At 39.9% G+C, this 16,180-nt stretch overlaps 1 protein-coding gene across 9 annotated transcripts in view; it reads right to left on the bottom strand.

Annotated features, from left to right (window-relative positions):
* The window catches only part of COL4A4 (collagen type IV alpha 4 chain), a 130,605-nt gene that overhangs the window by 67,364 nt on the left and 47,061 nt on the right, over positions 1-16,180 (bottom strand). For all 9 annotated transcript variants that reach the window (XM_040450813.1, XM_040450819.1, XM_040450821.1 and 6 more), the window contains 13 exons: positions 16,051-16,167; positions 15,059-15,127; positions 12,163-12,198; positions 10,257-10,319; positions 9,835-9,870; positions 9,570-9,611; positions 6,792-6,872; positions 5,918-5,971; positions 5,584-5,643; positions 4,675-4,719; positions 4,302-4,355; positions 3,539-3,608; positions 2,667-2,771 (listed from right to left, as the gene is read on the bottom strand). In XM_040450813.1, coding sequence (XP_040306747.1) covers positions 2,667-2,771; positions 3,539-3,608; positions 4,302-4,355; positions 4,675-4,719; positions 5,584-5,643; positions 5,918-5,971; positions 6,792-6,872; positions 9,570-9,611; positions 9,835-9,870; positions 10,257-10,319; positions 12,163-12,198; positions 15,059-15,127; positions 16,051-16,167 — 832 coding nt within the window. The remainder of the gene's footprint in view (positions 1-2,666; positions 2,772-3,538; positions 3,609-4,301; positions 4,356-4,674; positions 4,720-5,583; positions 5,644-5,917; positions 5,972-6,791; positions 6,873-9,569; positions 9,612-9,834; positions 9,871-10,256; positions 10,320-12,162; positions 12,199-15,058; positions 15,128-16,050; positions 16,168-16,180) is intronic.

Raw genomic sequence — 16,180 nt, 5'->3', positions numbered from 1 at the left:
GACAGCAGGAAGCCTTCCTGTGAGAAGCATCTTCTTTCTGAGCATGAATCTCTCTGTGGAAGATTATAGTTTCCAAAGATGGCTGCCATGGTAGCTCTCATCCCTCACACTCTTGTTCCCCTCTCCTTGAATGTGATGGGATTTTGTGATTATTTGCACTAACAAAGTACAGCAGGAGTGATGCCATGTACAAAGACGATGGCTACGTCATTAAAGATGATTCAGCTTCTGCCTTGTGAGCTGAAATGCTTGGGATATGGAGCCACCATAGAAGCAATATCACTGCTCTGAAGCCACCATGCTCTACGGAAGCCTAAATAAGTACAGAGCCAGACAGAGAGGCCATGAGACTAAACAAAAGAAAGAGGACAGAGATGCCCAGCCAGTCCTCATGTGTCTGTTGCAGCCACATAATGGTGATGAACATCCCAATCTAGAATTGCTCAGCTTAGCCCTTCCTGAATTCTTGAACCACAGCTAGGGGTAATATGATGATTGTTGTTTTAAGCCACTAGGTTTTGGGTAATTCATTCAGTAACAGACAACAGAAACCCTGTCAGTAATCAGTAAGTAGCATGCTAACTAAATTAATGGCATTCATTACAGTGTGCATATATGCTGGGGCTTTGCATATATTTTCAAACATTAGCCTTACTCTTGAAACAATCTTGCAAAGTTTGTACCTTATAGATAAGGCACAGAAATTTAGACCAATAATAAATAACATGGCTAACGGCATTCTAAGAACTGTTTACATATTGCTTCCTTCAACCCTAACAAGAACTGCACTCTAAAGAGGAGAAAACTGAGGCACAGAGAGGTTTCGTAAATGCTTAAGACCACACCACTTGTATGTGGTAGAACCTGGAATGTTTTTAGTCCATAGTGTAAACACGTAACTAGTTCAGCATACTACACTGAGTGGCACGGCTGGGATTCAGTCACAGGTATCTGACTCCAAAACCCTACTTCTCTCATGGTAAATATTTTAGATGATTGTAAAATAAGCATAGCAAAGGCTATGAATATTGGTGTACTTAAATGAAAGGTGTTCCTGTTGACTTGGCTGTCACCTTGTCTTCATGTCATTCCTAAGACTTGTCTCCAAACCTCCACAGTCACTGGATGCACCTGGATGCTACCTGGTGTCTTGCCCCAGTCTATGGAAAATGCTCGACCACTTTCCAACAGGGAAAATGGGCTACGGTGTATGGAATATAGCACCTTGAGCACCCATGAAATCAATTCAGTTGTGGCCAGCATTAAAAATTTTTTTTCAAAACAAAAGAGTGGCATAGAAAATAGAATACATCGTACCCCAAAAGGTATTCTTTTATGAAATTTGTGTTTCAATCATATGTATATGTGGATACATATATGTGTGCAATGTAATGCAAATGCAATGTAATACTAAATATATTTTTTATAATAGATTGTAGTCAAGACTTGAAAGCCATTGGGTTAATTCTTTAAAAAAAATCTTGTGGAATTAAGAGGCTTTCTGTTATATTCAGTTTTCAATCTGCTAGAGATATGTGTTGCTTACTCGCACTGGGTTTTGATTTCAATCTGCTAGAGCCACTATTTTATTATAAATATGCCCAAAAGAAGAAATCTAATACCAGAGGCTAATGATTCCTGATGAACTGAGTACTGTCTACACAACTTAGATAGCCCTGGGTCAATGAAGCCAAGGCTACGGTATCTACAGATTAAATAAACTAAACTTTGCCACCTTTGTGGTCAGTTATCAGATCCTACAAAGTGGAAGCTAGATTCATAGAAAATTAAAGAACTTTGTAGTTAACAGATGAATGTCAGGAAATTTTTCACTCCTCAGTAAATAGAACAAGAGACACGGACTGGATAAAATTACGTCTATTCAAGACTTTCTCCTCGTACATTTAATGAGTTCTCCTGAGTTCCCAGAATGCAAATCTCCTCTACACTTCTATTCCTAATCTTACTTGGGAATATTAACCAGCACAGCACTTGAAGGAGTTCAAAGTCCTATATCAATAGGACTCTTTCCCAGGCACTTCTGCAACTTGATTACCATGAGCTATAAGGTTTTGTTTTCTTTTGTTTTATTTTGGAGGGGGTACTGATTTTGGGGGGAGGTGAGGACTGTTGTTTTGGTTTTGTTTTTTAAATGAAGGCTGAATCACAGTTTTATCTTTTAATTCATAATTTGTGAATCTTTCACGAAGAGGAACTCAATTTTCACGAATAGATGTCAACAGGGAGAGCCTTTCCAAGAGGATGGAAAGACCTGAAAAAACACTCTGAGCCTGGCACCAGTTTCCAAATCTTATCTGCCTCTGACAACTTGCCTCTTATACCCACAGATTCCTCACCACACCCCCAAGATGCTGACTCAGTATTTCCGAGGTACAGCTGAGGGATCTGGATTTCTTCCAAGTAAGCCATTAATTGGCTTGAGTTCAGTGGTTCTTAAACCGTGCTGTATACATAGAAGTAAGAGGCGCTTTGGTAGCAGCAGATGTCTAGGTCCATGCTCCAGAATGCCCAACATTGTTGATCTGGGTGGGGTCAGCCACCAGTTGAAATGCTCCTAGTTGACATCAGTATCAGCTAGAGTTGAGAACCTCCAGGGAGGAGGAAGATGTAGGAAATCTGGCACAGAAAGGCCAGTAGATTTCTACCTGCACAGGTTTCCCCTGGTGGTCCTGAGGGACCAGGGGGACCAGGCGGTCCAACAGACCCCGTTTCTCCATAGCGGCCAGGGCGCCCCGGATCCCCTGGAGGGCCTGCCCAAAACAACAACCCGTGTCAGTGTAATAAACGTATATATACATCTTAAAATTCACACACAATTACTTCTTGTGAGGCTTGGTTGAGTATAACTAAGAGATTGTTCTTGCAGTTTCTCGCCACAGTTAGAAATGCAGGATCTTAAGGGGCGCTTGAGGGGCTCAGTCGGTTGAACATCCGACTCTTGATTTTGGTTCATGGTCATGATCTCACCATTCATGAGATCGAGCCCTGCTTTGGGCTCCATGCTGATCGTGTCAGCCTGCTTGGGATTCTCTCCCTCCATCTCTCTCTGCCCCTCCCCCACTCGTGCTTGTGCTCAAGCTCTCTCTGTCTCTCAAAATAAATAAATAAACTTTTTAAAAAAATGCAGGATCTTAGATCCCTTCTCTGCAGACACATGAACCTTGAGCGGCACTGTCTTTCACACTGACTTGGGTCACTTTCTTGGAGGCAGCATCTTGGTAGGTCTTAGATGGTTTGGAAACATTTTTTAGCAATTAAAATTAGAAGGGTGACATAACAAAAATCTCTGCATACAGCTTACATGCTAAAAAAAAATAATATTTGGAGTCTTATACCAACAGAGATGGTCCAGATGCACTTATCGACCTGCACTTGTAAATTACATATTCTTGCTAAAATCAATGTATTTAGCATGCCAAGCATGCAAAATACACAAATACTGGGCCAGACTCTTCCGTCAGGGCCACCCAAGTCCCATTTCCTAATAATTTATGGCGAAACCAAGCTAGACACAAACCTTTGAGCGGAAGAGATGGAGTTACCAAAACACCCGGTGGTCCTGGGTACCCGCGATCTCCAGGGTCCCCCTGAAATCATTCATTCAGATACTTTTCTTAGAAATATTAATATTTTTCTCATGTTGCCTGTAATTAAATATTAGAAGGACCAAAGGTACATTCATTTGAGAAATAAAGATTATAGGCTGACCAGAAAAAAGAATGGTTCATAGAGATCTGGGAATAACAAAAGCATCCGACCTCCACCTACAAGCAGAAGTAAAGGATCACCTGGCAAAATTCTCACGAAAGAAAAAAAAAAAAAAACTTCAAAAAGTTTTTTCATGCCCATAAACTGGATACTTCTGAAACCAGGAAGTTTCTTAGAAATACTATGAGCATTCACGTTGAACTTGGCAGTCTGGTATAAATAGTCTATTCACCTACAAAATCTGAATCTACACCTTATTTTAGGTGGCCTTATTTAGGTGCCCCCACAGAGAGCTCTCCACAACTTCCTCTGATTTTAATTGGGATACTAGCTGATCCCCATGGAATTTTTGAAGCTTTCATTATTATTCATGTTCAAAAGGTTGATTTCTCAAATGTAAAATATAAACATTTACAACACGCATTGAGATAATATGTACAAAATTAACTCTGTTGCTTTCCAAACTTCTGTTTCTCAAGGATTCTTTCAAATATTTTTAAAAATATATTAGTTAACATAAGGGATATAGAATTTTATCAGGCTATACTCAAATAAGCCTTTTATTTTTTTACCTTTGGGCCAAGAAATCCAAATGATCCAGGATCTCCAAACAGTCCTGGTTCCCCCTACAAAGAAACACAAACATTCCTTTTTAAAAAAGAATGTGACTGGGTGACAAACTGTCTCACTCTTGTTTAATTTGAACGACACACGCTCACTGAGATTCTGTGCAAAGTCTTAACACTATTTTTGGATTGCTTCAGACAGTTTTGTGTGTTAGTGTTTTTGCACTTACAGCTAGATCATGCAATTCATAAAATAAACGTGTCTCCTTTTCCAGTTACTGTGTGCATACTTGCATGCCCTAGTACGACTTCTGAATGACACTGAATTGTACTTATGAATGAAAATATACTTATCATCTTTATAATCGTGTACATTTACCTTTAATCCTGGAAAGCCTGGCAACCCATAGGAACCAGGATCACCCTAATAAATTCACAAAAATCAACACAAGCAGAATTAAATCAAAGTGCTTGAACCAGTTCAATGCATTATTTTTCACCTTAGGAAACTGCCTTCTGGATATTGAATCTTGGCTCTAAAGGCAGCTGAATAAAAGGAAATATGTATAAAACAGACTGCTTCTTTATAACATCAGCTATTTTAACTGATTTTTTTGTTTACTTTAAAAATGCATGTCCTTGCCAGTGTTTTAAATTAAGAACATACTTTTGTTGTTGTTGTTCTTGTGTTTTCACTTACTTAGTCTAATGATTGCACTGCGCTAAATATTTTTGGAATCGTTGCAATATAATTTGTCTGGAGATTAATAGGTACTCTGTGCATTATCAGCAATAAAAATTTTCATGGAAGCTAACGTTGCCCCTTAACTACGGAATCTGGAGCCAGATAAACTCAATGCCCCTGCCCATAGGGGGTCTGGCCTCTATAGTGAGTCTATCAGTGATGATCCATCCCATTGGTGGCATGTTTGAGACCTGATGCTGTATTTTTTTGTAGCTACTGCCCATAGATCAGTACCCTCTTTTGTCAAATAGGCTTAAATGAACGATTCCAAGCTGCTGAACCACGCAGGAAATGTCACAATCCTGTTCCTACCCACCAATTCTACCTTCTGCCCGCCTGGTTTATCTAAATGATGTCAACAGAAGGGACGTTTTGTTGAACGTGTCGCTATTACATCATTTGTATCCCAAAATATATTGTTCCTGTTTGAGAAAACCTCCACTTTGAGTTCTTAGAAATGCTGATCTAGTTTTGTAAAAATAGGAGAGAGAAAGCCAACTCGCTGACGTTAGGGGAGGCAGGGATGGCATGAACCAGCCTTACCCGCGGTCCTGAGAACCCAGGAACACCCTTCTCTCCTTTGGCCCCAAATCCAGGTTTTCCCTTAAAGAGATGACAACATTCAGAGGCATTCGAGCAGCAATATCTCAGCAACATGGCATTCAGAAACAAAATGAGATTTAAAAATTACTGCCAGCAGCTTAAAGGAAACAAGTACTTTAGAATAGATGCCCCACGGGATTATGATAAAATAGTGAAAACTTCTATTAACATATATTAGCATTTAAAGCAATGATAAAGATCCATGCAAAACATTGTTTTTCATGAATATAGCACACCATACAAATAAAAAAAAAAAGGTATTCCAATAAATTACCTTGGGTCCTGGTGGTCCTGGAGGTCCAGTTACACCAGGCATTCCTTTTATGCCCTAAAAATCACAATGAATATTTATCTGGTTTATTTGTATTATTTAACATACTGAATTCCATCTTTTTCAGAACTTACCCCTTTCAACAATCATTTTACTAATTTTCAAAATAAAGGATTATTCTTCAACTGTTGCTCAATAGCAATTAAGGTCCAGGAGCGTTCCTAAACCCGACACTATTCAGACCAGCTCTGTGTGAGAGGTGTCGTGTCGTGGGGCACAGGGGACGTGACCACCATAGAACCAGAGCAACAGGTGCAAGCTGGGAGTGGAGCCATTGAGAGGAGTGGCTCATTTTGAGCAAGTTAGTGAAAGTTAACCCAGTAATTGAAAACTGACAACAGAATCTGCGTGTGGTGAGTGTAACATCCGTAAGTATCGCAGGCTGACAGGGGAAGTGATGTTTGCCAAACTTCTATTACGTGTCCACTTCTACATACCTGTTACCTTCTCAATGATCAAAATGTCAAGCCCATATGTAACATCTCAAGGACAACTGGACTTCCAGTGGCCCCTTCGGCCCATATACCAAAGACAGCATCAATGGGGCACTATATTCTGGAGGACATGTCACAATTTAGCAGCCCACACTAGGTCTGTGATGCAGCAATTGAATAAACTTGAGAACATGGGTAACTTTCCCAAGCCTCATTTTCCAAGTCTGTACAATGGGGCTAATGACAGTACTCATCTGCTAAGGTTGCTCTGGGATTGATGCCCTGATTCCTGGAGGCACTCAGCACTTTGTTGGCACAGGTACATGTTCAGAAAATGCTGACTGTGACTACTTTATCAAGGCAACATATGGATTGGGAATTACCTTTTCTCCTTTATACAGACAAGAATCAGGTGGCTGTACCAATAAGGTGGGTCCAGGAGAACCTTGCTGGCCAACTTCACCCTTAAAAAAAAAGGAAGATAATAGGAATTTCATATTAACTTTATTTTGAAATATGATTTGAAACAAAGAAGAATTTCACCCATGTATTGTCATCTAATGCATACAGTCCTGTGTGTCATGAGTTTAAAACAAAAATCATGGCAAATACATCATGCAACTTAAAGTATTTATTGTTTTTCACCAGCAATAATACTGATCGTTAGAAATAAAATTAAAAAACAGAAACAGAAACAAAAACAAAAACAAACTAGGGGCACCTGGGGGGGCTCAGTCAACTGAGCGTCCAACTCTCGATCTCAGCCCAGGTCTTGATCTCAGGTTCGTGAGTTCAAGCCCTACATTGGGCTCCATGCTAGGCATGGAGCCTACTTAAAATAAAAAGAAAACTTAAAATTAAAATTAAAATTAAAAAAATTAAATTTAAAAATATAAGCAATTCATAATCCTATCATCAGAGATCTCTATGAAAACTTTGGTATAATTCTTTGTGGTGTGTGTGCTTATGAGTCTGTATCTGTACACATACCTTGGATAATGTACCTATGTACCCACATGTAGGTGATCAAATGATGTGTTAAATACAATTTAAAAGATAATCAGAATGCTATACAGAATATATAAACATAATTTAAAATACACACAATGGTTTATATTTTTATATTTTGTTACAGTTTCAAGTTTTAAAAGAGTTTTGTATTTTTCTTTTATAATAATATTTTTTGCACATTTTCCAATTATACTACAAATTCTTCAAAAACCTGATTTTTAGTGTGTACACAATAATCTACGGTAAGACTATACTATCATTTATTAAGCCATCCTACTCTAGTTAGATTTAGGTTATTTCTAATTTGTTTTCGGTATGTTTAAGCTCTCTGTATAGAATAGTTAACCAAAAGTTGTCACTTATGTCATTAGAAATGTTATTCTCTTGGGAATAAAATGTCCCCTGAACTGGGTTTGCCATGATACAACCAAAAATTCTCACCCTTAATTAGCAGATAATTGTTTTTTTTTTTTACTTATCTGAATATTTCTATTCATTCTGCACTTAGATATAGTTAAGACCAGATGATAGAGCTGGTCACCTGTGTTTGCAAACTAGGCCCATACTGACTGTCATTTTGGACAAGTTCCTTAAAAATCTCTCCTACCTAGCCTTTGTTTCCTTGATTCCTCTGAATCTCACCTTCCTTCTCTGTGAACTGAGGGTTAGTTATAACACTGTCTACTTCAAAGTATTATTACTTTATTAAACAGACAATGCACATAAAATGCTTAGCACTTACTACACCGAGTGGAACAAAGATTCTCAAATATATAATTTTTAAGCCATTAATGTTTTTGTTAAGTGGGATTTGGGGAAGAAGAATACTATTTCCAATTTAAATGAAATAATAGAGCCAATGATTCAATCCCTACCTATAACTGGAAACTACAGAAGAACCAGGTTAGGGACCTAAGCTTATTTTTTTTAATGTATCCTAATATTTGATGGTGTTGTTACAGCTGCTGCTCTGAAGCATTTATGTTATGTGCATAAATGATTAAACGAATGCAAAAATAATACATAAGCAAGGGAGTAACATGTTTTGGTAAATATAACCATGCTTATTCTTGCAATGTTTATTTATTTTTGAGACAGAGAGAGAGAGAAAGACACAGAGTGTGAGTCCAGGAGGGGCAGAGAGAGAGGGAGACAAAGAATCTGAAGCAGTTTCCAGGCTCCAAACTGTCAGCACAGAGCCCGACGCGGGGCTGGAACCCACGAACTGTGAGATCATGACTTGAGCCAAAGTCGGACGCTTGACTGAGTCACCCAGGTGCCCCTGTTGTGTTGTTTTAATTGACCTTATACTTTAGTAACCTGTACTTTCTGATCCACATTATGTCATAGGCATGTCTGCACATCATGAAGTCATCCAGTGTATTTTGGGCAATAGAGTCATTTTGCTAAATGCCTGCACCATAACTTACCCAACCACACTGGGACTCCATGAGAGTGGGGATCAAGTCGGTCTTGCTAAAAATCCCCATATCCAGCACTGATCTTAGCCTGGCAGAGTAGACACTCAATATCTACTTGCCCACAGTTGTGGCAAGAGCCACTTACCAACTGTTAGACATTCAGATTGTTTCCAGATGAGCTGCCATCTTAAAATACCTTTCTAAAGCTTATCTTTGCTGAGTTTCATGCTTCAGGAGAAAGGACTGTGGATGTGAGGGAGGAAGGGGTGAGGGACAGTGAGCATAGGTATGAGGCAGGAGAGAGTGGGAGACTGTGTCGCTAAATGTTTTTGGTTCCAGGTGTTTATATTTTTATTTATGTGTAGAGTTTAGGATTCTGAGGAAATTTGTGAAATTAAGCCAAGCAATACAGTAATTAAACAAACCATTACGCTGGATATACTAAATTATCAGAAATGTTCAATCTCTTTTTGCTGGGGTAAAATGTGTCATATACATTAACTTGAATTTAGTGGTAAATTTTCCCAGGACTGTCATTTTACAGTCAAGGGGAACGGTGCCATAATAATTCAGCAAAAACAGCATCTCAGCCATAAAACTGGGCAGTGAACACGATAACTGGATAATGAACACAAGTTAAGTGACAATCAGAACAGCCTCCCCCTCCCCGCCGCCCCGGCAGCACATACATTTTAACGTCTGCTCCTCCGCGCAAAAGGGGATTCTTACCGGTTCTCCCATTTGCCCCTTCACTCCCACACCAGGATTACCCTGGGAAAGAAAAGGAAAAAAAAAAAAAAAAGGTAATTGCTTTTGAATATTTAAAAGGTAATTACAAGCAAGTAAGATTTCTGGTTAAGCAATTAAGTGAAGTTTATTAAATATTTGGGGAAGTCTAATAAGGGAAAGACATAATTCTGACAAATCTCGTGGTCACTAATCTTGTTATACACCGACAGTCTCCATTTGTAGCATCTTACTCATGACCACCCACCTTCAAGCCTGGTCTCCCAGGATGGCCCGGAGCACCCTAAATCAAGGGCAAAAAGGCACAAATCAAGTATCAGTCACAGAAATCACAACGGGTCCTCGTTGGGTTGTCTCAAGATCCTCTTTAGGAAACCCTGAACTTTAAAACATGCTGCTGGTCTCCCCCTCCTGGCTGTTTCCTCCCATGGCTTGTTTCCCTGGAGGACCCTTGCTTCAAGGCTTCAAGACAAACTCACACTTGGTGGGCGGGCGGCGTATGCAGATTCATCAAGTGGTAACTTCTCAAACAACCCACCTGTGCCTACCCACCCCGAGGTTTCAATTTGCTTCTTTTTTTTTTTTTTTTTTTTTGGCTTTTGGCTTTTGCTTAATTTAAACATACAGGCTGGGTTTTCGAAGGGCCAGCATGAGCAGTGCCGTACTTACTGGTAACCCAGGCTCTCCTGGATGTCCCATTGGGCCCGCTGGTCCTCTTGCACCCCTAGATCCCTAAACACGAGAACAATCAGTGCATTAGTTACTCAAATTCAAAATCATGGGTCACAGCAAGAGCTGCGTGTGATCCAAGGTGGATTAAAAACCTCCGAAGAAATCACAATACCAGACACATCTGCCCTATAGCAGGAGCATCTTCACAGCAGCTGACATGCCATTAAAAGGGCACAGAGTGGGGCGCCTGGGGGGCTCAGTCGGTTAAGTGTCGGACTTTGGCTCAGGTCATGATCTCGTGGCTTGTGAGCTCGAGCCCCGCATCAGGCTCTGTGCTGACAGCTCGGAGCCTGGAGACTGGAGCCTGCTTCGGATTCTGTGTCTCCCTCTCTCTCTGCCCCTCCCCTGCTCACGCTCTGTCTCTATCTCTGTCTCTGTCTCTCTCTCTCTCTATCCCAAAAAGAAATAAACGTTAAAAAAAAAAAAAAAGGGCACAGAGCTACATGAGAGCAATAGTCTGGCAGGTGTGACCAACTCTTACATTTAGGATTAAATTAAGACCCAGAGATCAATCTACTTGTTTATAAATAAATCTTGCAATAGCAAAAGTAAAGAACAAAGAAAACTTATTACCAGCTACTCCTAAATTCTATATATGTTATAAAACTGATGTATGTCAAGATGTTTTTTAAAACATTCATATTAGCTAATAACAATGAATATTACACTATGACTGTATTTATACTCTTTAATATATTTTTAAGACATACCCTATCAGATCAATGTGAATAGAAATGCCCCTGATTCAAGATTAAGGTGATTCAGTCACAATTGTCTGCACCATGTACGTGATAGCATAATTCCACACAAATTCACAAGGAAGGGTTACAGCTGTGCATTCCTAGAAGTGTGGGGAGAGGCTCTATTCTTCCACCAACTCTGCCCATGTCAAATTATTTGCGAGCATGCAAGAAATCCCTGTCTCCAGGAGGATGAACTGGTATTTATTTTAACGGCAACATGAAGGTATCTCACTGATTACGTCGAACTGAGCCTAAAGGGTTATGAGGAAAGTAATGTGGGAAAGCAAGCCCGTCTACAGCCAAAAGTTGCCAAGCAAAATAAGAGGTTAATCCTTCGGAGGCATAATTGCTGTCAATCTTAATCTTGTGAACACTGATTGATTAACTGCAAAAAACTAATACAATCATTGATTTACAACTTCAGGAAGATAGGGGCGCCTGGGTGGCTCGGTTAAGCGTCCGACTTCAGCTTAGGTCATGATCTCACGATCCGTGAGTTCAAGCCCCACATCGGGCTATGTGCCGACAGCTCGGAGCCTGGAGCCCATTTCGGATTCTGTGTCTCCTTCTCTCTCTGCCCCTCCCCTGCTCATGCTCTGTCTCTCTCTGTCTCAAAAATAAATAAAAACATTTTGAAAAATTAAAAAAAAAACAACTTCAGGAAGATAAAGATGGGGAAAAAATTAAATGCAATACACAGTTACTGATTCGGCAGGCAGAATGGTATAAAGCAAAGTCGTTTCCACCAACATGTATTATTTGGGTAGTCTAGAGGGACATGTACCTTCCCAAATATTAAGTGAGTGTATGCACCTGAGTAAGGCCAAATGACCACTAAAAAACAGAAGACAAAGGCAAGCAGCAGCTTGTGGAGACTCCAGGACCGTTAGTTCACGGGCCTGGGACCTGCATGGTCACACAGGGCCACATGCCTGATATAACACTCTGCTGTCACCACCATGAAATTCTTAATAATTTTTGAACAGGGGATCAAAGCTCTCATTTTGCCCGGTGGGTTCTGCAAATTTTGCAGCCGGTCCTGCTAGGATACAAACAGTGTGGGAAGCAATAGAAGCAAACGGCCTGCTGGGGAGACTTACCGGCAAGCCAGGAGGTCCTGGGTCCCCTCTGTCACCCTGCAATAGTAACGATGCATTGCTTTAGAAGAGAGGCACCATTTTCCCCAAACACATGTGATGCAAAGGGAGGAGAACACACAGGAATTATTTGGACTTTCTGTGCAGCCTGTTCAATTTTTCAGCGTGGACAAGACAACCATGGAGGGCTCCACCCAGGGAACTTTCTGTGTCCATTCCCAGGCCTGGAATCGTGCTTCGATTCAGCCAAAACCAGACAAAGACTGCTGGAGTCATTATGACACAGAGTCAAGATGAGATTTTCATCTTTCCATTTACAATCTTAATTCTCAACTCAATGGTCCCATTTCATCACAGTTTAACAGTCTCTGGTCTAACTGCCAGAATTTGCCTCTTATAATGGACACCCTGCTCCTTTTTATCACCCTATAGAGATGGAAAGGGAATTCATGTGGAAATTCTCTCACACCTGCCTCTTGGTGGATCAACAGCTTAGTGGCTCTGCCCTGAGACTACACACTTTAAAAATGCAAAGAGTATATTTTATTGAATATAGCTTTTTTAATGCAAAACATATTATAAATTATACATAGGATAACAGTTAACATTTTGGCCAATTTTAAGGGTACAGTTCTGTGGCATTAAGTATATTCACACTGTTGTGTAATCGTCTCTAGAACTTTTCATCTTGCTCGATGGAAACTGTAGCCGTTCAATACATTCCCCTCCCCCGGCTCCTGGCAGGCACCATTCATTCCACTCTTGGTCTCTGTGAATCTGACTACTCTAGGAACCTCATTATAAGTGGAACCATACATTGTTTGTCCTTTTATGACTGGCTTATTTCACTTAGCCTAATGACCTCAGGGTTCATTCCCCCTTGTAGCATGTGTCAGAATTCCTGTCCTTTTTAAGGCTGAATAATACTGCATTGTATGTAGAGATCACATTCCGTTTATCCATTCATCCAACGATGGGCCATTGGATTGCTTCCACCTTTTGGCTGTCATGAGTAATGCTGCTAGGGTGGGTGTACAAGTATCTGTTTGAGTCCCTGCTTTCATTTCGTTTGGGTATATACCTGGAAATGCAATTGCTGGATCATAAGGTAATTCTACATTTCAATTTTTTGAGGAGCCCTCATACTATTTTCCAGAGCAGCTACACATTTTCCATTCCCACCAGCCATACAGAAGAGTTCCACTTCTCCCCATAATTGTCAACACTTAAGATTTTTTGGGTTTTTTTAATGTTTTATTTATTTTCAAGAGTGAGAGAAGGATGGGGGGAAGCGGGAGGACAGAGGATCCAAAGCAGGCTCTGCGTTGACAGCAGAGAGCCCGATGTGGGGCTTGAACTCATGAACCATGAGCTCATGACCAAAGCCGAGGTTGGATGCTTCATCAACTGAGCCACCCAGGCACTTCAGGGTTTCTTTTTGTTTTTGTTCTTATTTTTTAAATAACCATCCAAATGGCTGTGAAGTGACTATGGGCTCTTAAAAGTATTGTTTTGGGGCACGTGGGTGGCTCAGTTGGTTAAGCGTCCGACTTCGGCTTGGGTCATGATCTCACAGTTCATAGGTTCCAGCCCCGCGTCGGGGTCTGTGCTGACAGCGCGGAGCCTGGAGCCTGCTTTGGATTCTGTGTCTCCCTCTGTCTCTCTCTGCCCTTCCCCTGCTCTCTCTCTCTCTGTTAATAAATAAACATTAATGTTTATAAATAAACATTAAAAATGTTTATAAATTTATAAACATTGCATTATAATGTTTATAAATTTATAAACATTAAAAATTTTTTTTAATTATTACAATAGATCATCAGTGCTGAGAAGACAGCAGGGCAGACAGTAATTTCATTTACCTTCACAAAGAAAAGGAAAATGAGGCTCAGAGAGTTTGAGGGGTTGCTCAAGATCACAGTGGCAGGAAAGGATCAGTTTATTCCTTCCTGGTGCCTACAGTGACCCTCCTCTTGCTGCTAAGTTTCTTAACATATCATTTAAGCTATAAACAAAAGCATAGTTGTTGCCGTGTATAGGCTCAGAGGCTACAAACGAATAATGTGACCTCACTAAAGGAATCAGCATTCAGGTGTTGCCCATCCTGGGTGGCATGAAACCCAGGGTCTAATAGAAGAAATTTAAGTTTTACCCAAATGTTGTAGAATATTCTGAAGAGAAATGACCATGTCTTAGAAATGAACTGTATTTTCCTTCTTGACTTGTATCTACTGATCTGCTTAACTCATGCATGGTACTCATATTAGAGATATAGATGGTCATTCAAGAGTTTATTTCTGGAAGTTTGTATATCATTGTGTATGGAAACACGAAAGCATTTAATTTACCAAGGATAGTGCTGTAAAGTTTCCATAATTTTCAAGTTCAAGAGCAGTGATTCCTTTTATACCAGATAGCAGGTATTAACATTACAATATTTTCACTACAAATAAATCAGTGCTTCTCAACTAGGGTGACCTTTCCCCCCAGGGCGCACTTGGTAATATCTGGAGATATTATTTAGTTGGAGGGATGCTACTGGCATCTAATGAGTAGAGGCCAGAGATGCCGTTCAGCATCTTAGAATGCACGCAGTCAACACCCACAAGGAACGGTTATGTGACCCCAGATGCCAGCAGTGCTAAGATTGAGAAACCCGGAAATAAGTGTCTCTGCTGCACTTTGCAAGAACGATTGGGAGGTACTGGAATTTTATAGCCTGAGCAATTAAAGCTAAGTGTCTTCACACAAGAAGTATGATGCCATCTACAGAGTCAGGGTAATGATTGAAAACAGTGTGCTTGGGGACATTTCAAAAGAGATATGTCCGTGTGTTCCCTGGATGGGTTTACTTGGTGGAAAAATAATATTTTAAACTCACTATGATCATAAAACTTACCGGAATTCCTTTAATGGCACCTAAAATGAACACAGAATTTCCTTTTTCTCCATTTTCCCCAGGAAGGCCCTGAAAATAAAATATTCACTTAGGAGGGGGAAAAATCATATTACCGTTGTAGTATTTTCTTTTTTTATGAAATATTACTCACCAGTAAAATACCATTATGGTCATGTTTCACTAGAGGACATTTATTCATTATTGCTATCATCCTAAGGTTCTCATACATATTTATTCAAAATTCAGTTAAGATCTATTAAAGAATCTCCAAAGAGAGTATCTATTAATATATTTATATTATACATACATCTTATAAATATATAATGTATATAGGCTACGTATTATATAATAATATACATAGCCATTTACTAATTATTCAGCAGGAAAATTTCATTTTCCCTCAGACATAATAATGCAAATATATACTTCTTACAAGTAAACAATTTTGCAATTGTCAGTTAATAATTTAGGCCTAGGAATAGTTTCTTAACAACTGATTTTATCCATTTTAGTTGTCATATTCAAAATAGGGCCTCTGTAACTTTGTAAGATTAACTTTTAAAAACAGAACATCTTCCTTTTAGAAGGTTTCTGTAGGTAGCTGCAAGTTTATGTAGAGTATTTTTAAAAAGTGAATGAAAAAATTCAATGTATTCTCTTTTCCCAAAGTTTTCCTACTGAATATCTTAATATATCTTAATTTGGTAACTACATAAGAATTATATCATTTATCAAGCTCCTACAAAGGACGTGCAGATTTCAAAGTTAATCCCTCCTAGAAAAGTCCTGACCTCGCTTCCAGTGGGATAAACTTCAGGCTTTTGCGGTAAGTTACAGCAACCGTCTTCCCTGAGCATCTGATTGGCCTATACAGACAGTCCCTGCTTCACACAGTTTCAACAGGCACGAATTTTAGCTCCACATCAAGCATGTGCCCACTGTAGAGCCCTTCACTTAAGATTCCCTTTAGGATGAGCTGTGGGAGGTCTTACTGGGGGGCCTCTTGGGCCAGGAACTCCTCTTTCTCCTGGAAGCCCTGGATCACCTCTCGAGCCATTGTACCCATGCATTCCAGGCTTGCCTCTGGATCCAGGAGGCCCCGGGTGCCCCTGTAAAAAATAA

This window comes from Herpailurus yagouaroundi, unplaced genomic scaffold (assembly GCF_014898765.1).
Source record: "Herpailurus yagouaroundi ecotype Mexico unplaced genomic scaffold, PumYag 202, whole genome shotgun sequence".
NCBI classification, from domain to species: Eukaryota; Metazoa; Chordata; class Mammalia; order Carnivora; family Felidae; genus Herpailurus; species Herpailurus yagouaroundi.
This window is presented reverse-complemented; position numbering and strand designations above follow the sequence as displayed.